The sequence below is a fragment of the Coniosporium apollinis genome (genome assembly GCF_000281105.1).
Source record: "Coniosporium apollinis CBS 100218 chromosome Unknown supercont1.5, whole genome shotgun sequence".
In the NCBI taxonomy this organism is placed as follows: domain Eukaryota; kingdom Fungi; phylum Ascomycota; class Dothideomycetes; genus Coniosporium; species Coniosporium apollinis.
The window spans coordinates 419,125-446,228 of NW_006913267.1; the positions used below are offsets into that span (position 1 = coordinate 419,125).

Here is a 27,104-nt window from a genome sequence, read left to right on the forward strand (position 1 = left end):
GGGACAGGGTGGTCTCTCTCTCACCGCCTCCGCTGCTGGCAGAATTCGCGAAATCTTGGCGCGGCTCGAAAATCATTAGCAAGCAGTACTTAAGTGCGAACATTGAAGCATCATTCGCCACCAGAAGAACACTCTACTACCATCACGATGGTCAAGCGCAAAGTTGGAGCCCTGGAAAAGGTGGATGCAGATTTGTGAGTTCGTAGACCCTTGCTATCCCGTTCAGTAGCTAATGCGCCTGCAGACCCAATCTGCAGTACAAAATCCGAAGAGACCCGCCGTACGTCTACGCATGGAAACATACATTGGGGGCCGAGCTAATGACTCCACAGCTCGTATGCGGACGACTTCGGAAACCAGTACAGAGTCTATGAGAGCTTCCGCGAACTGTTTCTGCAGAACCCCGCACAGTCAGATGAGAGTGGTCTGGTGTCGTTTCGGGACCAGATAGACTTCATATCGCATGTAGCGGACTGCTATCCTAAGGTTACTGCCGAATTTCCGAACGACCTTATCAAGATCATATCGCAGCACCATGCAGAACTTGAGCCGGAGTTGCGCGAGAAGATCGTGGGCAGCTTGGTACTTCTGCGGAATAAGGACATCATAGATTCTTCACTGTACGTAGTTGGGAGACTAGGGTAGTGTGTGTTGGCTTGCTGACTCCGCCTTTAGTCTACTTGGTACTCTCTTCCCCATCCTAGTATCTACACCCAGCAAGTCCCTTCGCGCGCTCCTCTTCACCAAGATCCTTTCCGACCTCCGCTCCTCCAATGCGAAGACCACAAATCATCGCCTCAACCGTGATGTCCAAAAAGAGCTTTATAATCTTCTCACCTCCGACCGGAGTTCTTCAAAGGGCATATGGGCGGTCAAGATTACTCGAGAGTTGTGGAAGAGGCAGATATGGACCGACTCCCGAGCGGTTGAGATCATGAAGGAGGCTAGCTTGGGAGACAATGAGAAGGTCATAACGAGTGGCGTGCGGTTCTTCCTTGGTGGTGACAAGGAGCGCGAAGAAGCCGCCGAGGAGAGCAGTGACGAGGAGGACACCATCGATATGAGATCGCTACGGCACCAAGCGGGCATCAATAAGAAGACCCGCAAGAAGGAGAAGGACCTGAAGAAGGCAGCAGCGACCGTCAAGAGAAAGGAGCGAAAGAAGAACGTGCCGCATCCCCTCAACTTCTCTGCTTTACACCTGCTACACGACCCACAAGGCTTTGCCGAAATACTATTCTCCAAGCATCTCCAAAATTCGAAATCGAAGCTCAACCTCGAGCAAAAGCTTCTCGTCCTCAACCTCGTCTCCCGCCTTGTTGGCCTCCATAAACTCACCATCACAAGCCTCTATTCCTACTTCACCAAGTATCTCACCCGCCGCCAACCATCCGTAACCTCCTTTCTCGCCTGCCTCGCACAATCGACCCACAACCTCGTTCCGCCAGAAGACCTTGAGCCGCTTGTTCGCAAGATCTCAGATGAGTTCGTGACAGAGGCCGTGGCAGCAGAAGTCTGTGCGGCAGGCCTAAATGCCATTCGCGAGATCTGCGTGCGGCAGCCTCTGGCGATGAACGAGACACTTCTGCAAGACCTGGTCATGTATCGCAAGAGCAAAGACAAGGGTGTCATGATGGCAGCGAAAGGACTGCTGTCGCTGTACCGAGAAGTCGGCGCAGAGATGCTAAAGAAGCGGGACCGCGGCAAGGACGCTGCTATGGGATTGAGGAGTGGCGAGCAGAAGGCCCAGAGGTTCGGCGAGGAAGAGGCGGGCGGGATTGAGGGGCTGGAGCTGCTTGAGAAATGGAAGGCGGAAGAACGACGCAAGAAACGGGTTGAGCAGGGCTTGCCGCCTGATGCAGCGACGGACGAGGAGGTCGACGAGGAAGATGACAAGGATTGGGATGTCGAGTCGGATAGCGACAGCGACGATTCCGGTGGCTGGATCAACGTCGAAAGTGACGGAGAAGACATCGAGATCAGCGACAGCGATGACGACGAGCGACCGACGAAGAAAGCGAAAGTAGATGGCACGCCTTCCGCCGGTAATGGCGAGCAGCGCGAGAGCACGCAAGAAAAGGCAGCCGTCGAAGCACAACGGATCTCCACCCTTGCGACGACCCGCATCCTGACACCCGCCGATCTGGCCAAGCTGAACGAGCTTCGTATGGCGCAAGGCATCAACAATCTCCTGCCCGCCAACAAACGCCGCAAAGCCGCAGAAATAGCACGTCACGCCGACGATGCCGTAACCTCCGAGCAAATCGAGTCCGCTGCAGCGCTCGCGAAGAAGACCTCCAAAGCCGAAAAGATAGCCATGGCGAAAGGTGATCGCGACGAAAAGCACCACTCCACGACCGCGATACGGAAGTCGAAGAAGGAGGCGGAAGGCAAGAGCACTACGAACAAGGAGAAGGCGAGGAAGAAGAATTTCTTGATGACGCTGGGCAAGGCGAAGAGTAAGGGCAAGAGGAGTTTGGTGGATACAAGGAAGGCGCTGAGAGGGCATATTGATAGGCAAAAGAAGGGTGGGAGGAGGGGGAATAGGTGATTGAGTGCTTAGTGTGCTTGTTGAGCAGATCATGTAGTGATGATACCCTTTCTAGAACCCAGATGTGCTCACTGACAGCGAAGCTTCCTCACTAGTGACTGCGTGGAGGCGAAGTGTCCGCCCCGTTCACAAGTGACCGCTACAGTCGACGTGTGGAAACTCAGCCATAACAGTAACAAGGCCTCCAATGGCCGTGTCCATTACCCATTTTCCACAATAAGTCTATTTCCAAAACTCAACGTGGCCAGATTGACCCATGTTTCTCTTCCTCCGCTACCGTTCTATAGCGACACCAAATCCATGGTTCCTTTTACCCCCAACCCATCGTGGCCTACATAGAATTTCCTTTCTTCCTCTTCCTCTCAGTTCTTCCTTCTCCACCAACCATCCAACCCAACCTCCAATCCGCCATCATCACCGCAGAAAGTCATCATCAATACCATATCCCTCTCTCCTTACCAAACCCAACAAAAATGGCACCCACCGTCCCCACGGCCCTCCCACCTACCATCCGCGCGCGCGGCATGACAACCACCCTCGCCGGCCGTGGCGTGATCGTCGACGCCATCGAGCCGGTCCCCAAAGCAATCGGCACGGGGGCCATCAAGCGCGCTTCGGATACCTATGCCTCCGTCTCCTCCGCCTCTGTGAGTCCGAGAGGCTCTTCAGGGGCAGGGGCGGGGAGCTCGCTGGAGGTCAGCCCGAGAGAGAGCGAGAGCACGGGTGCGACGAGCTCGGATGGGGAAAGGGGAAGAAGGACTGGGCCCCGCAGGGGAAGATCCCGGGGTGTGGCGAGGCGGAGGGGGTGTATCTTGCGAGGTCGGTGGGGAAGAGGGTTGCGAGGTTGTTGGGGTTGGGGAAGGAGAAGGAGATGAAGAGGGAGGGCGAGGAGAAGAAATGCGAGAGCAAGGGAAAGGGGAAGGGGAGGGCGGTGGAAGAGTAGGCACCCCCGGTGGGAGGATGGGGAGATCTTCGTTGGTGTTAGTGCGGAATATATTGTGACGGAGGGCGTGCGCGATTGGCGGTGCATCTCGACATCCTAACAGCACGTGAGCATTTTGCGCTTGTGGGAAAATTCAATGAAACCGAAATGAAAAGATTCTTTGGTACGCTCGTGAATAGTTGTGTCTCGTGAATCGTGTGTTCGTGAACAACGCGCCGTTGAATTTGCAAATATACGGATTCACCACGTGGCATCACTCGAGGTTTTGGCGACTTGCTACGATAACGCCCTTCGACAACGTCATGACTACCCGGCCATTCTGAATCGCATAGAACTTATGCTGCTCTTGCATGTAGATACATATAGAGGCAAGGTTGAAAGAAACTGAGTAACTCAACAAACAACACCGGCAAAGAATCTGAAGCTACTTAGGCAACACGGACCCATTGGAGGCGAAGAACATTCAGGTCTCAAAGAAGCTGCGTATAGCGAACGACGCACCACACCAACATGAGAAGGCTAGAACGTCGAAAGGGGAGAACGCCCGGGTCTCCGAACGAGCTTAAGCTGTGGAAAAGGACATTCAAAAGGCAATCAAGGCTAATGGAGAGTTGAAGCGGGAGCTCTAGAAGCAAGTTCGGATCTTAAGAATGACTCAACATCATCTGCTTCCTTAAGCTGTATCGTAGAAACAAAACGTCGATTCCGATACACATCACTAGAGAAGCGTCTGACTAGGTAGGTCAGTGAGCTCCGAGCGCTGTGGACAAGGCAGGGAAGCGTTGAATGCCATACAGTTACAATCCATGCATTGTGGACCCTACGGTGACACGGGCAGACTGTTGAGCCGGGTCAAGTCTATACATACAACATACACACGCAGCTCAAACCCCTCTTCTGCCCCCGCATGTAGCTGCACTCTCCCGCAAAAGCTCCATTATTCCTCATCCCTCCTCGTTGCCTCATACCTCTTCCCCCTAAACCCCCACACCCCCCAATTCCCACAACTCACATCCTGGGGATCCAAATCATTCAAATCCCACCGGAGGCTCCTAAACCTATTCTCCCCAGGCTCGAGCAACACGTCCACCTCCCCACCCATCCTCTCCTTCACCCAGCTCAGATCCCGCTGCATATCCCACTCCGTATACCCCGTCGCTAAGATCGGTACCTTGGTCTCGAGCAACAACGGCAGCGTCTCCGCCCACTCGTGCGCGCTGGCGGGGTGCCCCAGGCCGGGGTGAAACAGCATAAACGCGTCAAAGTACGGATCGTAGGGGTAGAAGACCCCCGCCTGGTGCAGCGTGTGGTAGTACTCAACGAAGGTGCTGATCTTGAGTTGGTTGCTGATGCGGTCTTCGACGATGGCGCCGAAGGGGTTGCTGGGCGTGCGGGGTGGCAAAGGGAATTCGGCATCGCGGTTTGCCATTGATTCAGGGCCGATGAAGATGAGGTGCAGCGAGACGCGCGGGAAGAGGTGCGAGAGCTGGATCCAGACTTCGCGTGGCAGGGAGGATTCAGCGCGGGCGCCGAGGATGAAAAGCCGGACGGGAGGTGGGGTTGGACGGAGACCTTTGATGTCGGGGCCGGCGCCTGTGCGGGGGGGATGGAGTGTGTATCGGAGAGCTTGATTGCACTCTCATTAGCGCGAGTGGCCGGACGAAAGGCAAAGTTATGCTAGAAACTTACCGCTTAAGCTCTTGAGGCCCTCGACTGTCAGTCGACCGCCCCGCTTGATGTTGTACGGCGAGAGCTCATGCAGTATACTACCGATGGTAACGGGGTATGTCAGCAGCCGGGTCGCCTGGCGAAGGCTTCGGTCGTCATCAATCGCCCTGAACTCCCTGCTGTACAAGAACGTATCCCAGTTTGTCATGTTCACAAGCGCCTCCTCCATCTGCGGGCCGGGGTACTCGAACTCGGGAAAGAAGCGGCCGGAGCGCAGATCGTGGTCGTCTTCATTGATCTGGCGGAGAGTTTCGCATATCTCAAGATGCGATTCGTAGTCGTCTGCCCAGTGCTCTTCGCTGCAGTATGTGGGTATGCCGCAGTCCAGGCATTCGAAGCGGACGTGGGTGGGTGGAAGGCCGCCTGTCGCGGGTTTCAGGGCTTCTCGGTCATCGGGCTGGGTGGGCTGGCGGGTCTGCTGGTGGGAGGGGTGTGGACATAGTGCGTGCTGCTTGATGAAGGCTGCTCTTCGGCGGATGTCGGGCGAGGGAGACTTGGAGAAAGGGTGGAAGAGGTTGTCGGGCTGGAGGAGGACGCGGTTGTTAGTCTGCGGCGCGGGCGTGTACTCGAGTCCGGCTGGCGAGGGATATTGTAGGGGTTCTTCCGGCGCTGTCTGACGCTGTGCCTCGAGCGACGACAGCCTCCTTCTGCTGTTCACGGCCTGAGTCGCTGCCGCTACCGGCGTCGGGGGTTTACTGCTGAGCCATCTTCGACCAGCGGCGGGCCACTGCTGGACCAACTGCGGCCTGGGCCTCAGAGTCGCTCCGAGAGTAGCCAGACACTGCTGGCAGGTGTATCGAGAGCGCATTATCCAGGTTGTTGTCGATATTTGAAGCTCTGGTGGACGCCGCCAGCATCTGATGACATTGCTGCACTGCTGACGTTCAGCCAATCAGAGGCGAGCGCCAAAATTTGAGCTTCACCACAGCTCTCTTCCCGCCAACACCACCTCTATCAAACACACCACTACCTCTCCGTCTAATCCACCTCCACCGCTTGCCTGCTCATCTGCTCACTCAATATACTCTCTTCACGACAGAATCACTCATCAGCTCGAACGAGCTCTCGTGACACTTTATACAACTCTGCCGACGACGCGCTCGAGGCCCTGTGGCCGACAGCAACGAGCAGCCCACCCATCATGGCGACCACGTCCTCTATGTTCATGTACTCTCTCACCATCCAGCCTCCCACAGCTGTCACCCAGGCTATCTTAGGCCAGTTCGCTGGCACCAAAGAGCAGCAGATAGTCACAGCGTCTGGCTCGCGGCTGACCCTCCAGCGACCCGACGCAACTCATGGCAATCTGACGACCTTGCTCTCCCATGATGTGTTTGGAATCATCCGGTCACTAGCTGCGTTCAGGCTCGCCGGCAGCAATAAAGGTATGTAATCTATATACCCCTCGTTTGAGCATATAGTGATTCTCGAAGCACGCCGAGCAGCACGACCACCCGCCTACCGCGCCCCGTGACCTGTATGCGGCGCTCGAGCACACAGTTACTTTTGGTAACATGCGCTGAGGGTCTACAGATTATATCATCATCGGCTCCGACTCCGGACGAATCACCATAATCGAGTACGTCCCGGCGCAAAACCGATTTAACCGCGTTCATCTCGAGACATTCGGCAAATCTGGCGTACGACGAGTTATACCCGGCCAGCATCTTGCCGCCGATCCCAAAGGCCGAGCATGCATGATCGCTTCGGTGGAGAAGAACAAGCTCGTCTACGTTCTCAACCGGAATGCGCAGGCAGAACTCACCATCTCTTCGCCTTTGGAGGCGCACAAGAACCAGACGCTGGTCTTTGCGATGATCGCCTTGGATGTTGGCTATGAGAATCCAATCTTCGCTGCACTCGAACTGGACTACGGTGACTCAGACCAAGATCCCACAGGCCGAGCATATGAGAATGCGGATAAGCAACTAGTCTTCTACGAGCTCGACCTTGGTCTGAATCATGTTGTTCGAAAGTGGACGGACACTGTGGACCGCACAGCGAATATGCTCTTCCAAGTGCCGGGAGGCACGGATGGACCTAGCGGCGTTCTCGTTTGTGGTGAAGAGAGCATTACATACCGACACGCAAATCAAGAGGCTTTCCGAGTGCCCATACCTCGACGGAAAGGTGCCACCGAAGATCCAGAGCGCAAGCGTTACATCACGGCTGGCGTCATGCACAAGATGAGAGGGACTTTCTTCTTCTTGCTGCAGTCTGAAGATGGCGACCTTTTCAAAGTCACGATCGACATGGTTGAGGACGATAACGGTCAGCCGACCGGCGAAGTTGCGAGACTGAAGATCAAGTACTTCGATACAGTCCCTCTTGCGTCGAGCCTTTGCATCTTGAAGAGCGGCTTCCTTTTCGTTGCAGCTGAGGCCGGCTCTCACCACTTCTACCAGTTTGAGAAACTCGGCGACGACGACAACGAGGAGGTCTTTGACAGCGACAACTTCCCGGCGGATCCGACAGAACCTTACGAGCCGGCTTACTTCCATCCGCGATCTGCCGAAAATGTCGCCCTGGTACAGAGCATAGACTCGATGAACCCGATGATGAGCTGTAAAGTCGCCAACCTGACCGACGAGGATGCCCCTCAAATCTACTCCATCTGTGGGTCTGGTGCACGAAGCAACTTCAAGACACTGAAACATGGCCTATCTGTGTCCGAGATCGTTGAATCGGAACTGCCCAGCATGCCATCCGCCGTGTGGACGACGAAGCGAAACAGGGAAGACCAGTACGATGCGTACATCGTCCTTTCATTCGCCAACGGTACGCTTGTATTGAGCATCGGCGAGACCGTGGAAGAAGTGACCGACACTGGATTCTTATCCTCTGCCCCAACGTTAGCAGTACAGCTTCTTGGCGAGGACGCGCTGGTCCAAGTTCATCCGAAGGGCATTAGGCACATCCGACCAGGAGGCCGAATCAACGAGTGGCCTGCTCCGCAGCATCGATCAATAGTTGCCGCTACGACCAACGAGCGCCAGGTCGCAGTCGCACTCAGCTCAGGCGAGATCGTCTACTTCGAGATGGATGTTGACGGCTCACTTGCTGAGTATGACGAGAAGCGCGAGATGAGTGGTACAGTGACCTGCTTGAGTCTGGGTGAGGTGCCTGCAGGCCGCGTGCGAAGTGCGTTCCTTGCAGTAGGATGTGACGACTCCACTGTGCGCATCCTCAGCCTTGACCCTGACTCTACTCTGGAGAATAAGTCTGTGCAAGCCCTGACTGCCGCTCCTTCTTCACTGAACATCATGCCTATGGCCGACTCCTCGTCCGGTGGCTCTACTCTATATCTCCACATTGGTCTCTATTCTGGCGTCTACCTACGCACGGTATTGGACGAGGTGACTGGCGAGCTCTCGGACACCCGCACACGCTTTCTCGGACCGCGTCCTGTCAAGCTCTTCCGTGTGTCTGTTCAAGGTCAACCTGCTGTGCTTGCGCTGAGTTCTCGGTCATGGCTTGGCTACTCGGAGCCGCAAACAAAGTCCTTCATGCTAACGCCACTCGACTACGTGCCACTTGAGTGGGGATGGAGCTTCAGCAGTGAACAGTGCACTGAAGGCATGGTTGGAATCCAGGCTCAGAATTTACGGTACGTCTACAGTTCACTTCTCTCCGTTCCCTTCGAAGCTCAAATGATGAACACCTGTAATCAAGAATCCTATCATCTGTGAGGATAAAAATAGCTCCAATTGTTCCTACTGAAACAGCTCAACCCACATCACCTTCTCGTTTCCAGCTATCGCTTCGACAACTACTAATAAGCGTGGCTGGTAGGATCTTTAACGTAGAGAAGCTATCCAACAACCTCCTCCAGGAGACCATTCCCCTCTGCTACACCCCCCGACACTTCGTTCGACACCCTGATCATCCGCTCTTCTACGTTATCTCATCTGACGCGAATGTCCTCGCCCCCTCAACACGCCGGCGCCTCCTCGCAGACCCCGCCCTCGTGAACGGCGACGCTGCCGTACTGCCGCCAGAAGACTTCGGCTACCCGCGCGGCAAAGGCCATTGGGCATCCTGCATCCAAGTTGTTGACCCCGTAACCACCAAATCCGTGCTCGAGACCCTAGAGCTGGAAGAGATCGAAGAAGCTGCGAAGCAAGCAGCCGTAAACGGAGCATCTGTGAACCAAGCAGTTGTGAGCCAAGCAGCCGTGAATGAGGCAGCAGTAAGCATGTGCATTGCAAGCTTCGCCTCCCAAGACAACGAGACCTTCCTCGTCGTCGGCACAGGAAAGGACATGGTCACATCCCCACGCAGCTTCACCTGCGGCTTCATCCACGTCTACCGCTTCCACAACAACGGGCGCTCTATTGAGTTCATCCACAAGACCAAGACCGATGCGCCCCCGCTCGCCCTCCTCCCCTTCCAGGGCCGCCTCCTTGCAGGCGTAGGCGCAGATCTTAAGATCTACGACCTCGGCATGAAACAGCTGCTCCGCAAGTCGCAATGCCTCTCCGTCGTGCCAAATCTAATTGTCGACCTACAAACCCAAGGGTCCCGCATCATCGTCGCAGATGTGCGCGAGTCCGTAACCTATGTGGTCTACAAATTCGCCGAAAACACGCTCATCCCCTTCGCCGACGACACCATCGCGCGCTACACGACCGCGACCACGATGCTCGACTACGAGACCACGGCCGGCGGCGACAAGTTCGGCAATCTGTGGGCGCTGCGGTGCCCCGCCAAGGCCTCGGAGGCGGCGGACGAGGAGGGCGGCGGCGCCCATCTCGTGCATGAGAGGGGGTATCTGCAGGGCACGAGCAACAGGCTCGAGCTCATGGTGCATTTCTTCACGCAGGACATACCGACCGCGCTGCATAAGACGGCGCTGGTGCCTGGTGGCCGCGAGGTGCTGCTGTGGGGCGGGCTTATGGGCACGCTGGGGATTCTGGTGCCGTTTGTGAGTCGCGAGGATGTGGATTTCTTCCAGAGTCTGGAGGGGCATCTGAGGGCGGAGGATGCGCCGCTGGCGGGCAGGGATCATTTGATCTATAGGAGCTATTATGTTCCTGTTAAGGGGGTTATTGATGGCGATCTTTGCGAGAGGTATGCGAGGTTGGGACGGGATGCGAAGGAGAGGATTGCGGGGGAGTTGGATCGGAGTGTTAGGGAGGTGGAGAGGAAGATTGCGGTGAGTCTGCGTGATTGAGAGGTTGGTTCTGGGACGTGTGCTGACAATTCAATAGGATATGCGCACGCGTGTGGCGTACTGATGCGGTGAAGCTAGGACCTATACGTCCGCCTCTGAGAGTGTGGAAAGAAAGACAGCGACGGACAGTCACGGTTTGGTGTTGCGGCAACGATGGCTTCGCATTCGTGCTGTCCGGAGCACTGTTGAAGAGGTCGCTGCGTTATTGTGGTTCATGCTTGATCCGGTAACGACACCGTTGCGGTAGAAGCGCGACGCCTTGCGCCGCCAAGGCTTCAAGGCAGGAATAAAGGGGTTTCAGAATATGCAAGTTCCAACTATGATTTTAGCTTCCAGTCCATTGAATCTGTCCTCTCTCAGCTTTTGAATCGAAGGATGCTTGTGCTTGCGATCACGTGTTCGAATTGAATCATGGAGCATTGCCTGCATCCTTCTAAGGCTGACTTATCCGGTCCCTCTCGACGGAGAGAGCTGGGGATTCGTGACAGAGAACCGGTTCGAAGTCCTTGGACTAGATATCCTCTCTCTACACTCTCGACGTATTTTGGTGGGTGATGGCAGCAACTGACTCTGGGCCCACTGGTGGTATCCAGGGCTTCTTCCTACTAGCTGCCGGTTCTTACATTGTGAATAAGGACAGGAGTACCAACTATCTTGTATAAGATCTTATGTATATCTAAACCATGTGGAAGAGTATGACTCGAATGAGTAGTTAGGTTGCTCTGTCGTAGAATCAAGCTTTCGCCAAACGTTCCTCGGAAGCAACCCGAGCGGCTCTGCCTGCCACGTGCTGGCTTGGCGTCACCAGGGTCCACAGCGAAACATGGTTCTTCGCTCTCCCACACCACATGATAGCCTACAGCATGGGGTATCCTACTGTCGCTAGCTCTGCCTCTTTTGCTGTGCTGACCATGTTGGGCAATCTCCCCTTCGGTTGAGAGAGCCGTAGTCGGTAGCCCTCTAGCAACGGCCCTTTGCAACCGGCAACCACTGGTACCGCATCCAGAGCCATGGCGTTGGGCTCTCACTTTCCTAGCCCCCAGAGTCGTGGGCATACTCAGCCTCCTACATATAAGACATTTCCCAGGGAGTCCTCATGGCCGCCCCAAAACGAGCTCCCAGTATCTGTAGGGAGAAGAGTCAGACGATCGACAATCATGGTCGTGGTTGCCTCTTCGGTCTTCATTCTGCTGTTAACGGTATTGTCGCGGTAAGCTCAGAGCCTTTTCCGCACGAACTTCTCCAATTAACGTTCTAGCTCGAGCCATGCGGCTCCAGGGCGCAACACCTGCGACAGTTTAGAAAACGGCTACCAATGCAGGCCGAACGTTACGCACCATTGGGGCCAGTACTCGTCGTACTTCAGCGTCCCCTCGGACATCTCCGACGAGATACCGCACGGCTGCCGCGTTACATTCGCCCAAGTCCTCTCCCGTCATGGAGCGCGCGACCCTACAACCTACAAGACGGCCCTCTACAAAGTCTTGGTGGACAATATTCAGAGAAGCGTCACAAGCTTCAAGGGGAAGTACTCCTTCCTAAAGAACTACGAGTACAGTCTGGGCGCCGAGCAGCTCTCCGTCTTTGGGCAACAGCAGATGTTCAACTCCGGAGCGAAATTCTACAATCGCTATGGGGCCCTTGCCGGGCAGAATCCACTGTTCATACGCACCACAGTCTCACACCGGGTCATAGTGTCTGCCGAAAACTTCACACAAGGATACCACGAGATGATGCGCCATGATAAAGACGCCAGTCGAAAGGGAGACTATCCGTACAGTCCTGTCGTTCTCGACAAGAATCAGGGGCCCAACGTTACCCTAAGCCACAATCTCTGCGATGCATACGAGCGTCGAAACAGGAGCATAAGCGATGAAGCTCGAGAGACCTGGGCTTCTGTGTTCATACCGCCTATCTGGACGCGATTGCATCGTGACCTCCCAGGCCTTGACAGTGTTAACCTGAGACTAAGTGACATAGTACTGTTGATGGACCTTTGTCCATTCGAGACTGTCGCTTCGCCGACGGGTGCGATCTCCCCTTTCTGCTATCTTTTCAGTGAGCAGGAATGGCAGCAGTACTCCTACTTCAAATCGGTCAATACGTACTACGCCTTCAGTCACGGAGCCACTCTGGGACCGACCCAGGGCGTTGGCTGGGTCAACGAACTGATCGCCAGGATGACTGCGTCGCCAGTCGAGGATGTTACATCCGTCAATCACACCTTAGATGATGACACGAAGACCTTCCCGGTTGGGAAAGGCCATGTACTTTTTGCGGACTTTGGTCACGATAATGGTATGACAACCATCTTCAGTGCCATGGGTCTCTACAACGACACCAAGCCGCTCGCATTTGATCATTTAGATTCAGCAAAGACGAACGGTGGGTACAGCGCCGCGTGGACGGTGCCCTTTGCGGCGAGGATGTATGTGGAGAAGATGGAGTGTGAAGGCGAGAAGAAGGAGCTGGTTCGGGTTATAGTTAATGACCGAGTGCAGCCGCTTAAGCAGTGCGGTGCGGACAGGCTGGGCAGATGCACGCTTGATGCGTTTGTAAGCAGCTTGGAGTTTGCAAGGAACGGGGGGAAGTGGGACAAGTGCTTCACGTAGATCATGGGTAATGTTGCTCCTTTGTTGGTTTCGGTTGAGATAGAGCTCCCATGATACCCGGCCACCATTGTAGAGGCCATTTCAACTCGTGATTTCAAGTCCCTTCATCGAGTCGCCTTATCGATCCCCGGTCGCTTTCACACTGTGATTCATTCGCCACGGGTCACGCGCTTCTGGTGCTCTCATTCACACATCGCGCGCTCTTTGTGCTCGGCACAATCCATTGTCTCTTCGCGCCATTCCAGCATCTCGCTCCATTCCCTCCTAAAGACAATCTTGATCTGACCACCTAGCTTGACATCGCTTTCCATCCTCACGAACAATTGCACTCCCCTATCAATTCTTACTCTCGACACATGAACACGATGGCCTCTGTTTCTAACTGGCTCGTGCTCACACCAGAACCATCCCACGATATCTTGCCGGCTGCACCACAGACTACTCCACATCCGCACACGGCGAACCACACGACGGAAGTCTTGGTGCTTACTCCAGAGCCATCGCGCAAAGAGTCAACCTTGTCTAGCTCATTGTCGCGCCACTCATCTCAACCACATGCCTCAGCCATCGCGGTACATCGCCAGCGAGCATCGTTCGGGAGCCTCTACGGACCGATAACACTGAGGATTTTCGACCTCGTCAGTTTCCCAGCACGCCGCAAGCTCTAAATTGGAACCGCGCACTGCTAACCGCAGGCGCAGCTACGTCTGAAATGTCACCAAAGCGCGCTATCTCAGGTCAACCGCAGGCTCTACACTCTCCTGGTCCCTCCGCTATACGAGAGGTTGCGTATACCGCTGGACGACTACCCTCACTCTCAGATATACCTCTACGCCATGCTTGATGAGCGCAATCGAGGACTGAAGTACATCAAGAGTCTGGAATTCTACGTCCGCAAATCGTCAGCGAAGCTCTCGCCAGGTGTCCACAATGTCGGTCAAATGTTTATCAGGGCTCTGCCTGACCACCAGCTGACATGGTTCAGGCAAGTCACTCCTTGCTTACATCAAAACGTTACGTACGATGGCTAATTCTTGCGCTCTACCAGCTGGCCATCCGAGCTCAACTTCCCGCACGGCAGTTCCATAGTGCTCTGGTCCGCTCAGAATAATCTCAGGAACGTCGAGTTCTATCATGGAACCTGGTCACATGGCCCAAAAGCCGCAAGCAACGCCATCAAAGCCGTAGAGCACGTCAACCACGTCCGAATTACGCCGAACAGCTATGAAGGCCTTCAGCACATCTATATCCTTTTCAAGAACCGTCGCATCTCAGCTTTGCATCTCGACTTCCGCACGCTCGCTCCTGAACCAAGCCCTCCGCGGAATAACACTTCAGGACCGGGCGTAGATCAAATCACTACACTGCTATTCGCTCATCTTATGCCCATCAAGAACGCAACACTCAACCTCACACAGTTGACTCTGTGGAATGTCGATTTGTCGCTTTGTGACAAGAGCTGGATCCCCTTGCTGGATCACAAGGCCCTGCGGAAGTTGGAACTGGTTCGCTGCCTTGGAACGGGTCGTTTCTTGCGTAGCCTAATCAATCATCCTACGCTTATCAGTACGTCAAGGCTATATGCTTAAACGTAACCTGAACTCTGCTGATCACTCGCCTAGACGAACCTGCGCATTTGGAGAGCCTCGTGATAGTCGTTGATGCTGATGCTATCGAAGCCAACGATACTGTCCCAGCAGTGGACCATTTCCTCCGAAACACCCCAATTTCTCTTGAGCATCTCTGGCTACAGATTCCGAGACAGAACGAGCTGCCGACATTAGCTCACATTGCCCGCCACGGCATAACCCTCAAGACCCTCCACCTAGATTGCTCAAACTCCCAAGCCGGAGAGAGTCAGCCCTCGTCAGCACACTACAACATTGATGTTCTACGCAAATATCTTCCTCGCTTCGCGAACATCACACAGCTCGGCCTTTCTCTGCAGCCTTTTCTGAACGCAAAGTTCACACGTGAAGATGGAATCTATCTCGTGAGTTATCTCCACCTGGCGGACCTTGAGCCTTGCAGGCTTCATTTCCGCATGTTTTTTAGTTATCGGAGAGCCCTGTTAGTTGAGATCCGCGTATCGTGCTGTCATGTTGACGAGCTTTCAGGGCCCAATCCTGGCGAAGATCAATCCCGCAACACTCGTGATACCAACAAGCCCTTCAGATATCCATGACGCCTCCGGCCTCGCAGCAGCTCCAACTGTAGACATGCAAGCGTACATATGCGGGATGATGGCGACCTCAATCTTCCAGCTCAGTACCGAGCTCTGCCGTCAATCCCGCCTTCCGCGACGGTCAAATCTGCGTACGATTGCCTTCCGGCTACCTTCACCAGTGGGACTTGCTACGCCGTTATCTTCTGGGGCTTGTTTCACACAGGCAGGTCGAACGGGGAGTGCGGTTACAGCGCCAAACCGAACAGTCGCTTGTTTCACCCGCGGCAGATTGACTGTTGATGGCGTTTCCTCTGAGGTTGCGGTACCTATCAGTCTCAACAAGCTGACTGATTTGGGTGAGGAGGTGGAAATCGTAGAGCGCATGGCTATCTTTGGGGATGACGTCCTGGAGGTTTGAGCAGGTCTATCATTACTACGCAGCGTAGGAGAAGAACACAGACGGAGTCGTTGAGAGGTTTGGAGTTACCCCAGACGGGCTATGGGAGTGGCATAGCGCGCAGTGCACGGCGCGGAAACACTTGGTATGCACAGTATTGGGATCTCGATATCCTTCAATACCCCGGCGCTACTTTGCTGCTGCTTTCCTTCTAGAGAACACAAGATAAAACTTTCTCTTCTCATCCAGAGTCCTCCTCCGTACTTCGGATATCCTGAGATAATCCTCCCGCAGTGACTCTGAGATCCTCCACCGAGTTTTCTCCGCTTCCGCCGTAACTTCTTCGTATATTGCAGCCGCCGAAATGGTCGCCGTGTCTCCCTGGCGCTCGGAATCTTTGGACACTAGCCGTAATCGGACTTGTCGTTTCTTGTCCCTTCTATCTTGCTTTGCTGGATTTCTCCTCACTCTCGAAGTACGGACATTGCTAGCGCGCTCGGTCTTCTTACTGACTCTCTCCGCTGCCACTGCCGCTCCATTCTTCGCTCCTGTCTTCTCCCTCACGCTCTTCTTCGCCGTTCTTCTTAGACTCTCGCCACTGCTTCGTCCTCGAGCTATCGTGCTGCTCGCCACGCTCCGGGACTGAAACCCAAACCCGCCACTTCGCACGCCGCAATCCGGCAAAGGAAACTCATCACTCCGGTAAACGAAGGATATACCCTTGGGCCAGTCCAGCCGTTGCGGGTCGTACAGGTGATCGGAGCATGATAGGCAGTGCGGTCTGTTACACGGCTTTTGCGCAGATGGCGGTGGGGGTTGGGATGGCTGTGTGGTCATGGCGTCGGCTGTTGATGTGGTCCTTGTCCGGGCGTCGTTGCAGGATTCGCAGCGATGGTGTTGTGATGTTCTTCGTGAGTGTTTCGAAGTATCAGAGTATTCTGACGTGTACAATGGATGCCAGCTGTCCTGCGCCAGCTATCCTGCGCCAGCTGTTGTTCCTCCGATGAAAATACTGTGGATGGTTGTTGAAGGGTTGTCCTCGTTCTTGTCATGTGCAGCCAACCAAGCCATCACTAGACGGTTTTGCTGGTGGAGAGGCGCCATGTGGTCCTTTGTTTGTCGGCTGATGGTGTCTTGAGTGAGTGCTTTGCTCGGTGGGGAAGCGGGCAAAGACAATCGGATTCACGTGCTGGGTCTTGCGTCTGAGACAAAGAGGGCGACACAGGCATGGGAAGCGCTCCGATGTCACTAAATTATACAATGCGCAGGGATGCCTGAGTTTTTCTTATAGGTTCATTCTGGTTGTAGTATCTTGAGACTCACTGGATTAACATGGTAAGTAACATATCCGATATGGTTTTGGGATCATTGCGAAGCTGGACCATCACAGGCACTAATTCCGCATGTAGGATATCTCAGGTGACTCGGGCATTACAGTGTCAGATTATTGGGCATCTGTCTCAGTTCCTATGAAAAAGCAGCGTGCTGTCTCTGATACTGTGGGATGGTAACTCTGTTCAATCACGGACGCAATATTCTATAATCAGGTGATATGTATGATGTTTCTTTCTGTACTAGCTATGAAAGCCAAAGCAAAGCAACACTAACCCATCAACGCCAGGTTAACCATAATCAGAACAGCGCTCCAAGCCGCCGTCAATGCGCATTCCCGCCAGTGCCAGAGTCAGCCACGCCCAGTCCTATCAGTCTTTGCGTCAAGTCTCCCAAGACTGACTCCGAGACTCTCATGTCTCCCAACGCATCAGCCAGCGTCTCGACGTTGTAAACTCTTCCTTCTTCGTCCAACTCGAAAGCGTGTCGAAAATCATCCTGACAATCCAGAAACCCGGCCCTGACCTCCGCAGGCATATCACTCGTCAGAACCGCCCGGCACTTCCGCTTATCACTGAACTGGCGATTCCACTCGTGCTTCTCAACCTTTCTGGCCCTCTCAACAATACTACTCTTCTCCTCATTCCTCAAGCCCGCTTCATAGATCTCGAAAAGCTGACGACAATAAAAAAACCGGCCGAACTCGACCTTCTCGCGGTACACCTCCGCTTCTGCGGCCTCGGCTTCGCGCCTGCCGTCGCGGAAGGCGCGCTTCACCGCCCAGTAAACGCAGATCGGGCACGCGAAGTCGAAGATCAGCGTCGGTGGTTCGTGGCCGCCCTCTTCCCAGGCTCGCCAGCGGGAGGCGTTGAGCTGCGCAATCTCGGAACCGTCGGTGCAATTACTTGCGCAGGTCGAAGGCGAAGGTGTCCAGACTATGTGGCCACAGCGGAGTTCGTGGAAGAGGCTTAGCGGGCGGCTGCAGGTCTCGATACCGAGCGCACGGATGGAGGCTGGGATGTTGGGAGTCATGTTTTGTGAGATGCGAGACTTTGGATGAGTGGTGGAGGGTTTGGGACGGGAAAGCAGTTCGAGGGAGTATTTCCTTACATACCCCTTCGCCTGCTCAGTGGTAAAACTAAACCATCAAGCAGTTTCACCGTCAAGTACGTGAAGTTTTCTGTCAGTGAAACATGGTGGTGTATTATGCCGCCCGATTGTACGCAGAATGGCGGATAACGCTTTGAAAGTGACTTCGACCTCGTCCCTGGTGTTGCTTAATCTATGGCTTCGACTTACGGTATATTGGGGTCTTTCGACTGTACTTGCTGGTATTTGGAAGATGACTTGTGCTCTTGACGAATATATTACCCAGTCTCCTAGGCATGCGATATTAAGAAAGGCAGACTCTGCATTGAGTTCGAGTTGTAGCAAGTTGAACGATCTATACGGCTTTCCGCCTATCATATATTTCCCCTGTCACAGTAGTCTAGAATACAAAACCTTCGGTATCTGTAGAGCCTTCTGCCGCGATCTCGAAGAAACCTTTTGAAAATTGTCGTACTGTGAAAACTTTGAAGTATGAAAATGTTTTCTTCACATGTTGCCGCCGTCATAAACCTGGTACCCTTCAATTCAAGCTTCTCATTCGATGTGTCAAGCATAGGCGTATGCACACATACAATGTCTCTTCTCCAGCATTGTTCAGATTCGTGAGAATGGTTGACATCCCGCAGTCTTTGTTGTAAATGGCATGAGAGAAATAGTCGGAGCTCGCGCGTTCCATCGAGGCCAAGACCTATCTGGGCTAGTATCTGTCAGGGAACAAGAAACTTATGGCCTGCGGTCTACTCACTGACAGCCCAAGCGCCTAAGCGATCCATGTCTCCAGAAGCGTGAACCACCCCGAGTACCACTCGCTTTCCACGACCTTCAGAACAGCCGCAGCCATGGACATGGTTAGGAGTGTACGGGAGGAAAATGCAATCCAGTACAGCGGTGTCCGCCACAGAAGGGAACTGAGCCAGCCCAGAAAGAAGTTGATGCAGTATAGCGGCGTCTGCCAGAGCATGGATTTAAGGGAACCAAGCAAGCTCAAGAAGAGGTTAGGAGCTTGGTTGTCCTGCTTCTGCCGCCAATCGACCCGCTTATCCTTGGGAACTTGATGACGAAAGCCCGGCCGAAAGCTCGGAATGATATGACTGGCGCACTCTTGCTGCACAGTCTATTAGCATCAACTACGTATCATCAACTTAAACCAGTGTTCTGCTTACCCAATCTGTTACTGTTGACTCGGTTCCCAACAAGTACAACTTTGCTGAAAGATAGTCGGCGATAGGAATGCAGATAAAAAGATGCAGCAGAGGAGGTAGGCCGTAAGGTCCGAGAAAAAATGACGTATAAGTCAATAGGAGGTTGGCAAAGGGCGTCTCGCCATGGACGTACGGCAATTTGCGATGTGGCCATGTTATAATGTAATGGACAAGCGGTACATAGAGGGGCACACATGAAAGCCCATACAGAAGCAGCGGCCAGATGCAAAGGCGTGCCTTTTGGGTCGGATTAGGTACCTCGGAATGCTCATGGTCTTGCACGCGATGAGCGTTTGGACGGACGAAAGGAGGCATCTCGGTGGCTTTGGACATCTTGCGGGGTGAAAGATGAGTAGCTTGTGGAGATGTCTATGATAGATTATATACTTAGCTCAGGAGGCTTAGCTTTAAGCCGTTCGTTTGTGAACCGTGGTACCCTGGGAAGGCGCAGTAAACGATGAATAACTACCCCATCGGCTTAGGGGGCTCCTAAAGGCTACAGTCCGTTCATAGATTGCTTCATTATTGACAAAAAGACCCGCAACCTTAGTTTGAATACCTTAGTGGTACTTAATTGAACTTAGTAGGCAGAGCAGTTCATAGTTGCACATAGCAGAGTAGCGGCGTACCAAACACGTACTAGATTTATATGATGGGTATCGACAACTACGACAACTGCTTCTGTCGACTTGATTAAGCTGAAGTGACAACTTCAAACAGAGCCTGGTGAGAATGTAGCTTGATCACTTCGTAAAAAGCTTAGCCTTCTTGCTTGATCGATAACAGATTCCGCTGTCGGTTCGACCAAGGGCCACCCGAAAAGATTGTTGCCACTTCTCGGCTGGTGGCTTTTCAATCGGGTTCATCATTAAGCTAGATTCATCGTCTTGTCAGTTATAGAGCAACTGGACCAATTTCATGCAATAGAGAGTAAAAGATGTCTAGCAGTTCAGCTTTTCAGTGTAACGATCATCTGAGGCGCTTTCAGTCTGTGAAGTGTCCTTTTGGCTGTCCACCTCCAGGACTATGAGGAGCTTTCAATGCGGCGACGAACATTTCGGCTGGCCCTTAGACGTTCACTTGAACGGGTATAGGTGTTCCGTGCGGATGGCTGTCCAATCTTCCGGAGATTCCTGAAGTTCCTGTATGTAACTGGAAGAAGACTTCACGGCGTTGCTAGGTCCGTAGTCAATGGTGACAGAGACAATTGAAGTCGAATCGATACCACACGTCGCGTGGCCGCTCTGAAACAAATCCTCCGTGAAGGTGCGCTCGGACCATGGTTTTCGAAATTCTTGGCAGGACCGTCCCTTGGTTCAATGACACAGGCGAAGTCCATCGTCGTTGTTCTCAGTATGGAAGACTGCGCACTGGCTACGACAATTGCTGCCTTCATACAGACGGGTAAGTCGGCAGCCTCATACTTGGATGTGCCCCTCCTAGTCATCAAAGTCTCGGAGGCGGAGCCTCTGAAACCTTGGATCCAACAGTAGGTCCCTTCGATGACCGTCTCTGCAAAAATGAGCCGTGCATAGATATAAGTAGCGTTGTCCCTCAATAGTTCATTCAAAGTCTTACCTCTGAGATTCTCTTGATGTTTTACCCACTACAAAATGGCTGGTTACCCCAAGAAACTCTCCTCACTCGACTCAAAAACTCAACTTCCGACATATCATGAGTACGTCCCGGACTACGAGAAGGCGTAACCTGCCGAGAAGCCACGCCTCTGTATCTGGCCGGTGCTCCTGTTCGGGTCTCTGAGCTGGCCCATTTGCAAAGCTCTCATTAAGTACATTATGACCTGTGAGAGCGAGACGTCGTTCGACCCTCGCGGCTCAATACTTGCGGGATTGCTCGTCGGGGGCATATCGGTTGTATGCGGACCACTGTTTCTCGGATTCTGCCTGCATTGGACTCTCTGTATACCACTCGCCGACTACGTTGCAGCTAAGCTCTACGTGTGGTGGACAGGGTCAATGGTAGCAAATTGGGATGAATGGGTGAGGACAAGCTTGACCGGCTGTATGTGACAAAGCTAAAATTATATGCAGCAAGAGCACGCCAGCTACATCGTTCCTACCTTTCGCTGTGGTGACTTCAAATATCGTCACAGGAATCACGAGGCTAGGACCGAGGAGAAACGTGCCAAGGGGAAAGACGCTTGTTACTCACAGTGTGGTGAGCAGTGCGCAAGGTGCAACGATCTACAATCCGGTATCGTCCACGATGCAGGCTCCAAAGACTCCTGGACGATCCACTTCCTCACGTTCTTCTGGCGTCGGACGCCGCTATTCTGGCTCGCATACTTTGGTCGTATCATCACAACCCTGGCCATGATCGCGGCTATGCTGTCTGTATGGGGAAGCGAAGGATGCGGATGGTTCTTCGCACGCCAGGTGGATGTAGCATGCGTGGTCGAGAAGGGCTTGGTCTTTCTCTACGGTTATGCGTCTGTCGGCATAGAGCCTCTTATGAGGGCCTTAGAACCTCTCTTGGAGGTCATGATGCCATTTTTGAGGGCGGTTTACTCTTTTCTTTTTGGTTAGCAGTAGTTCTGAGTAGGTCTGGCGGTGGGCGAACTCGTTCCTTGGATCATCAACTGGGTGAGGACGCGCAGTTCTATCTGATCGTGAACGAAAGCTAAACTCCGAGTCATCGGGCTATTCGCAACAGACGACGCGATGTTGCGATATAGGCATGGAGGAAGCTGGAAATGGGATGTGATTTCTTACGACCGTGCGAATGGTTAATCTTACGGTGTAACTTGAATATCGTTGGTGGGTAGAGTAAAAGTACCTGGGTAGACAATATCATTTTTGAATTGAATTTACATGAGCCATGTACTAAGGCGGGGGGCTGAGATCCAACCCTTCAACACTCAATTTAAACGCATCATTCCTCGAGTAACTGCCCGCAACATCCAGATCGAGCCTACCTCTCTCGCAGTCCTCAAAGTCCGCTTCCACAACCAGCAACCCGCCGTCTTCGACCTCCCAGAGCGGGCCGGCGAGGACCTCGCCCAACGGAGAGACGATGCATGAGCCGCCTTGACAAACATAGTCCTCGTCCGCATCGGTGGAACCCCGCTGCTCAGCGGACTCCACAGTAGACTTCGATGCAGATCTGGGTCTTTGCCACGAGACGTCGTGACGCTCAGGGGTCTCTATGACGATCGACTTGCGGCGAGCCACAGGAGATGAATGCAGCGGTCTGTCATAATCATCACACGCGGATACTGACTGGCTCAGCGGATGGGTCCCCGTGTGGGATGGTGCCGGTTTGTCAGCCGTGCTGCCGTTGGTCGATGCTGCTTTCGGGTTCGGCCAGCAGATCTCATGGCGGTCTGGCGTCTCTGTAATAGTGGACTTTCGGCGTCGACCAGATGGAGCACTTCCCCGATCCTCAGCGTCGCCGTCGACAACTGCTGTCGATGGAGCTCTCGAACTCGCTTCGTCCGCTGTTGGTAAGCGGAATTCAGGCTCATCTTCTGGGATTGTGGCTGTGGACCATCTCTTACCACGGGAACTCTGACCTCCGGCTTCTCCATTCTTCGTCGATTCTTTCGGCTTAGTCGCATCTCCGCCTCTTATCCACGCTGGCAGGTTCTTCCTCTTCAAGCATTGATTTGCACTCAGCACGAATGCCCTACTTTCACAACCAACGGTTCGCATGAGAGGCAGCCAAGTGTCCCTCGCATCAGCCGTCGGCGCCAGATACAGGTTAACATTTTGAGAGTACAAGCTGTACCGGAGCAGGGGCATGTAGTTCTCCCAGCAGATGGCCGCAGCCAGTCTCAGCTTTACTCCACGGATCGTCGTTGTGACCGCCCGAAGCGTGCTTGGACTGCCCTGAGCCCATATAAGCCGTTCTGATCCTGTCGGCATGACCTTCCGTCTCTTGCCCAAGATGCCGAGCTTGGGGCACACGTATAGCACAGCGCAGTACAGGCTTCCTCCCGCCTTCTCGACCAGGCCGGTCACGATGAATACGCCGGTGTCTCTGGCTATGCGCTCCAGCTCTTCCCGTGTTCCATCGCCCCTGTACTTGGCATCCTTAGCAATCGGCAGCTTCTTGTCCGTCCAGTCATCGCCGGCCCCCAATGGCGTATCGCCAAGGTCTACGGCGGATTGGAAGTAAGCGAGGAATTGCTCGCGGCCGGCGGGATCACGTGCGCCAACAGAGGCACCGAAGCTGCATGTCCGCGGGTAACCTCCAAGGTAGGCTTCTGGGAATAGCACGAGGTCGATGCTCGATTGAGCGGCCGAACGTGTTATGTCTTCGAGGGCGCGGAGAGTTTCGGCGGTGGTGTCGAGGGTGCGGGATTGTGCCACGGCAAGCTTGAGTTTTTTGGGCATTGTGGATGCCAAACTAGGCTATGGTGGCCTAGTCTCGTCTGCAGAGCGTTCGAGCTGTGTGTTGCGTATGTATTGGACGTGGAGCTGCTCAGGCAGGGTGGGTGATATAAAGTTGAAGCTTTGCGGGGTTAGCCGCGGTCAAGGCCACGCTAATCGTGGGGCATGCCGAGAGCTCCGAGGTACCTTGTCACCTACCTATGTGACAGAAATTGCCGGACTCTAAGAAACAGATAGGTCTTCGGTCAGTTCATAGAGGTCATAAATAGGCGTAATCCTTTATAGTATGCTGCTATATAAACATATGTAGCGGGTTGTGAGTCCGGTAGTTTATGAGTCCGGCGATTTCTGTCACTCGCGTGCTTGTTCATCGGTCAGGGGGCTTCACGTACTTGCAAACCCCTATCAAACGCGAGAGCACGTATGAAACGAAAAAAACGGACATGCAAGCATAAGTTAGGTTCGAAATGTTTCATTTGGTACAAAGGACCCCGGATATGCCGTTGAGTCCAGAACGAATCGGAAGAACAAAACGAATGCTCGATAATCCCACCACCAAACCCGCATGCCCATGCTTCCCATCCAGCTGACAGCGACGCTCAAGCAGCGCGGCTTCCTCATCCAGCCGCCCTGCGCGCATCAAGCTGTTCCAACACCATTTTTGTCCAGTATCCACCGCACATGCGAGTCATCAAAGTCCTAGGGCCTTGCTCCGGCGGACCGATCCGGTCCCAAGAAATTCTGACCTAGCCAAGCCAGCCCCTTGAGACGTTCACTGCTACGAGTCCTGAGCGAGGGTATGTCCATGCCTTTGACGTGGTGGGTGGGGTCATCGAGGATGTGGAGAATCGAAAGCAAGAAGTAAAGGCCATGCAGGCGGTGGTATGATAGTACATGGAGCGGAAACCGGCTGCTCGATTGGATATGAAGGGAGAGAAGTCTTTAGTCTGTATGTACAGAGACTGCCAGCGTGCCTGGCATAAAGAGTGGAGATGGCGGAAGAGCATAAGCGTACAGAGCATGCCTCCGCTAGCGAGTCGTCACCGCCTATGCCGAGCGCATCTGAAAAGCGGTGTGGAGATGAAAAAGGCGCATCGAAATTCCAGTCATGGATCCACGTAGTCAATACCATCGAAGAGATCCATGACCACCTGCAGCATCGGAGCACAGAGACTTGCTTCCTCGCCGACCTCGCCGCCGAAGAGGCGGAGCCGCTGCGCCTCGACCATGGCCTGCTCTTGCTGCTGTTGACGGATGCGGGTTTGCCAGGCTGTGTACTGCTGCTGCCAGGAGTTCGTTGGAAGGTTCCGAACTGCACTCGGTGGAGTAAAAAAGACCGGAGAAAATGGAGGATGATTTGAAGTGCTTAAGGTATCGCGAAAATGAAGTTGGCGGGATCTGTCGCGGTTCCGAGGCCGACTTCTCGTGCGCTTTCGGTTATGCCGTTGGCCCATCGTGGTTTTTCCAGAGTTGGTGCAAAGAGAACTGTGAGACTGAGAAAGACTGGAGGACCGATGAGAAAGAAACAACTCACTTACCTGCAGCGAGACGACGACTATATACCTACGTGTTGAGTTTCCATGAGGAGTCACTCGGTTGGGAGACGCGATGAGTCACCGCGGTCGCGAAAACCGCGGGATGAGCAATACGTGATCAGATGACTGGATGTCACGTGCATGGGCGGCAATTAACTATCCGATATCGGCAACTGTTGCGAACATCGAGATTGGAACCACAACGATCACATTCCAACAACATGCAACCGACATTCTTGCAGCTAGCCAGTCGAGATTACGATGGTGTCTTCGAAACACATGCTAAAGGGCGCAGGACAGCCTTAAAGGCTCCTGTGTGATGAAGCCCGTACGAAACCCCTCATAGGCCAATAAACACGCATCTGTGTTCCCACGACGGGAAGAGCAACGGGTCGCACCAGGCACCCGGCACAGTTCTCGCTCTCGTTGGCTGGAGGGGAGGTACGTGTGCTAATCAGCGCGGCTATGAAGACCAGATGTTGCGGTCTGTAGAGGATCCCCCCACGCAAGCGGGATTTGTATCCGTATCTTTCAACATTCTCTGAGCGTTGAACGCCGGCTATGCGACCGATTGTGAATATGGAGCTCCAGATCTGGATGGCCTTCGTTACACGCTGTCAAGCGTAAGGCAAGATTTGCCTCCGATCAACTCTCATGGGGATTATATTCCAGCAGCTGTGTGTGATCCGATGTTTGTGTCCTGATCTTGTATATCTCTGAGTCGCTGTAGAGGTCATTCTGACCTCAAGTCCGTACCATGTTTGTCTGACTGCGATGCCCCTCCAGTGGCCATATTACATGGCGCTTACGTCCTTCGTTCTCCTGTCATCTTGTCGACAATATCTTTCGCTCAGCGGACGAGCGAGAAAGTCTCTTCCTCTTTCTACATCGACATGCGCTTAATAACTGCAATCGTAGGCGGGCTGGCCTTCTTCAGCTATCACATCGATGGTGCTCCAATAGAGAAACAAGACATATTCGGCCACTATGACATCCTCAGCATGCAGATCTTCACTCCCAGCACACGGCCAGAGGGCCCCAAAAATTTAGGCATCAGATTCGGAATCTACGACCCAAACCCTCTCGCCGCTCCGCATCACTACGGCGTCTGTAAAGCCGAGTTTCCGATGCCGAGGGCAGGAGAGATTCAAAGTATCACCGGCAAGATAGTTAGTGCAGCCCGCAATCTACTTTCAAAAACTCTTGGACTCATACTGTCTCAGATGCCTTGCGCGGGTACGACGTTTAGGTTCTACTTTGTCAGATTCCGGAGCATCTCTGACTTCACTCTGGAGGTGAACCATGAAATCACAGACCCTAGGTACGTAGTCCTTAGAGCTGGGTTGTTCGTGCTGATGCGAGCTTGCCCCAGCCTTTTTGGTTTTCGGCCGGGTAACCGTATCTCGCAGCGGGCGGTTGGGGAAGTTACGGAGACCAACATGACTTGCATCCAGGCCGACAGCGGGCTGCGATCGTGCAATCTGAGACGCGACAAGACGATCCGGCTTCATGTCTTCGGTTACGCACCCTTGTAGAACAGTGGCTTGGATTGCCGGGCGTCTGGCGGATCTGGATCGTACGCTCTGAGTCACAGACTGATTTACCGTAGGGTACTGCGTTGACTGCCGATTGAAGGCTTCATGGCGAAATATGATAATAGAGTCAAGTCAGGGGGATATGCGTAAGGCGACGTATATAACCTTATAAGCGTGTTGAAGCCATAACCAGAGGTGAAACGGCTACAGTAAAGATCTTTGTAACGTGGTGAGTTTGGATAACTCTCTGTGATTTGCGAGTCCGGCCATTTCTGCGATCCGCGTGGAAGCCTTACAAGGCCGTGAGCCGTGCGCCATCTGTTTCAGGATGGCGGGGAATGCTCGGACCCTGAAAGCTTGTTTGTCCCCCTTGCCCAAAATAGAACATATCACTCTTCAGCTGAAGCTGTAAAGGACACCACTCTCTTCGCATCCTTGCACGCGGACCGGGTCGATCGAAGGTGTGA

General features: G+C 53.7%; 9 protein-coding genes across 9 annotated transcripts; 6 read left to right on the plus strand and 3 right to left on the minus strand.

The window, feature by feature from the left end:
- Positions 1–147: 147 nt before the first annotated feature.
- On the plus strand, positions 148–2,551 carry W97_01494 (uncharacterized protein; the record flags this gene model as incomplete). The annotated part of the gene is made up of 4 exons (XM_007779400.1): positions 148–194; positions 245–280; positions 333–620; positions 676–2,551. The coding sequence occupies 4 exons, from the start codon at positions 148–150 to the stop codon at positions 2,549–2,551; spliced, it is 2,247 nt and encodes a 748-aa protein (XP_007777590.1).
- A 473-nt stretch (positions 2,552–3,024) lies between these two features.
- On the plus strand, positions 3,025–3,494 carry W97_01495 (uncharacterized protein; the record flags this gene model as incomplete). The annotated part of the gene is made up of 2 exons (XM_007779401.1): positions 3,025–3,198; positions 3,252–3,494. 2 exons carry the CDS (start codon positions 3,025–3,027, stop codon positions 3,492–3,494), a joined length of 417 nt encoding a protein of 138 aa, XP_007777591.1.
- A 937-nt stretch (positions 3,495–4,431) lies between these two features.
- On the minus strand, positions 4,432–6,030 carry W97_01496 (uncharacterized protein; the record flags this gene model as incomplete). The annotated part of the gene is made up of 2 exons (XM_007779402.1): positions 4,432–5,120; positions 5,184–6,030. The coding sequence occupies 2 exons, from the start codon at positions 6,028–6,030 to the stop codon at positions 4,432–4,434; spliced, it is 1,536 nt and encodes a 511-aa protein (XP_007777592.1).
- A 333-nt stretch (positions 6,031–6,363) lies between these two features.
- Positions 6,364–10,459, plus strand: W97_01497 (pre-mRNA-splicing factor rse1; the record flags this gene model as incomplete). The annotated part of the gene is made up of 4 exons (XM_007779403.1): positions 6,364–6,607; positions 6,756–8,829; positions 9,015–10,377; positions 10,433–10,459. The coding sequence occupies 4 exons, from the start codon at positions 6,364–6,366 to the stop codon at positions 10,457–10,459; spliced, it is 3,708 nt and encodes a 1,235-aa protein (XP_007777593.1).
- A 1,093-nt stretch (positions 10,460–11,552) lies between these two features.
- Positions 11,553–13,007, plus strand: W97_01498 (uncharacterized protein; the record flags this gene model as incomplete). Its single annotated transcript, XM_007779404.1, has 2 exons — positions 11,553–11,605; positions 11,654–13,007. 2 exons carry the CDS (start codon positions 11,553–11,555, stop codon positions 13,005–13,007), a joined length of 1,407 nt encoding a protein of 468 aa, XP_007777594.1.
- An 836-nt stretch (positions 13,008–13,843) lies between these two features.
- W97_01499 (uncharacterized protein) lies at positions 13,844–15,592 on the plus strand (the record flags this gene model as incomplete). The annotated part of the gene is made up of 6 exons (XM_007779405.1): positions 13,844–13,943; positions 13,993–14,025; positions 14,097–14,573; positions 14,630–15,000; positions 15,063–15,077; positions 15,125–15,592. The coding sequence occupies 6 exons, from the start codon at positions 13,844–13,846 to the stop codon at positions 15,590–15,592; spliced, it is 1,464 nt and encodes a 487-aa protein (XP_007777595.1).
- Positions 15,593–17,227: 1,635 nt separating this feature from the next.
- W97_01500 (uncharacterized protein) lies at positions 17,228–17,935 on the minus strand (the record flags this gene model as incomplete). The annotated part of the gene is made up of 1 exon (XM_007779406.1): positions 17,228–17,935. The coding sequence occupies one exon, from the start codon at positions 17,933–17,935 to the stop codon at positions 17,228–17,230; it is 708 nt and encodes a 235-aa protein (XP_007777596.1).
- Positions 17,936–22,058: 4,123 nt separating this feature from the next.
- On the minus strand, positions 22,059–23,570 carry W97_01501 (uncharacterized protein; the record flags this gene model as incomplete). Its single annotated transcript, XM_007779407.1, has 3 exons — positions 22,059–22,325; positions 22,452–22,663; positions 22,733–23,570. The coding sequence occupies 3 exons, from the start codon at positions 23,568–23,570 to the stop codon at positions 22,059–22,061; spliced, it is 1,317 nt and encodes a 438-aa protein (XP_007777597.1).
- Positions 23,571–25,995: 2,425 nt separating this feature from the next.
- W97_01502 (uncharacterized protein) lies at positions 25,996–26,637 on the plus strand (the record flags this gene model as incomplete). Its single annotated transcript, XM_007779408.1, has 3 exons — positions 25,996–26,271; positions 26,326–26,423; positions 26,475–26,637. 3 exons carry the CDS (start codon positions 25,996–25,998, stop codon positions 26,635–26,637), a joined length of 537 nt encoding a protein of 178 aa, XP_007777598.1.
- Positions 26,638–27,104: the final 467 nt, after the last annotated feature.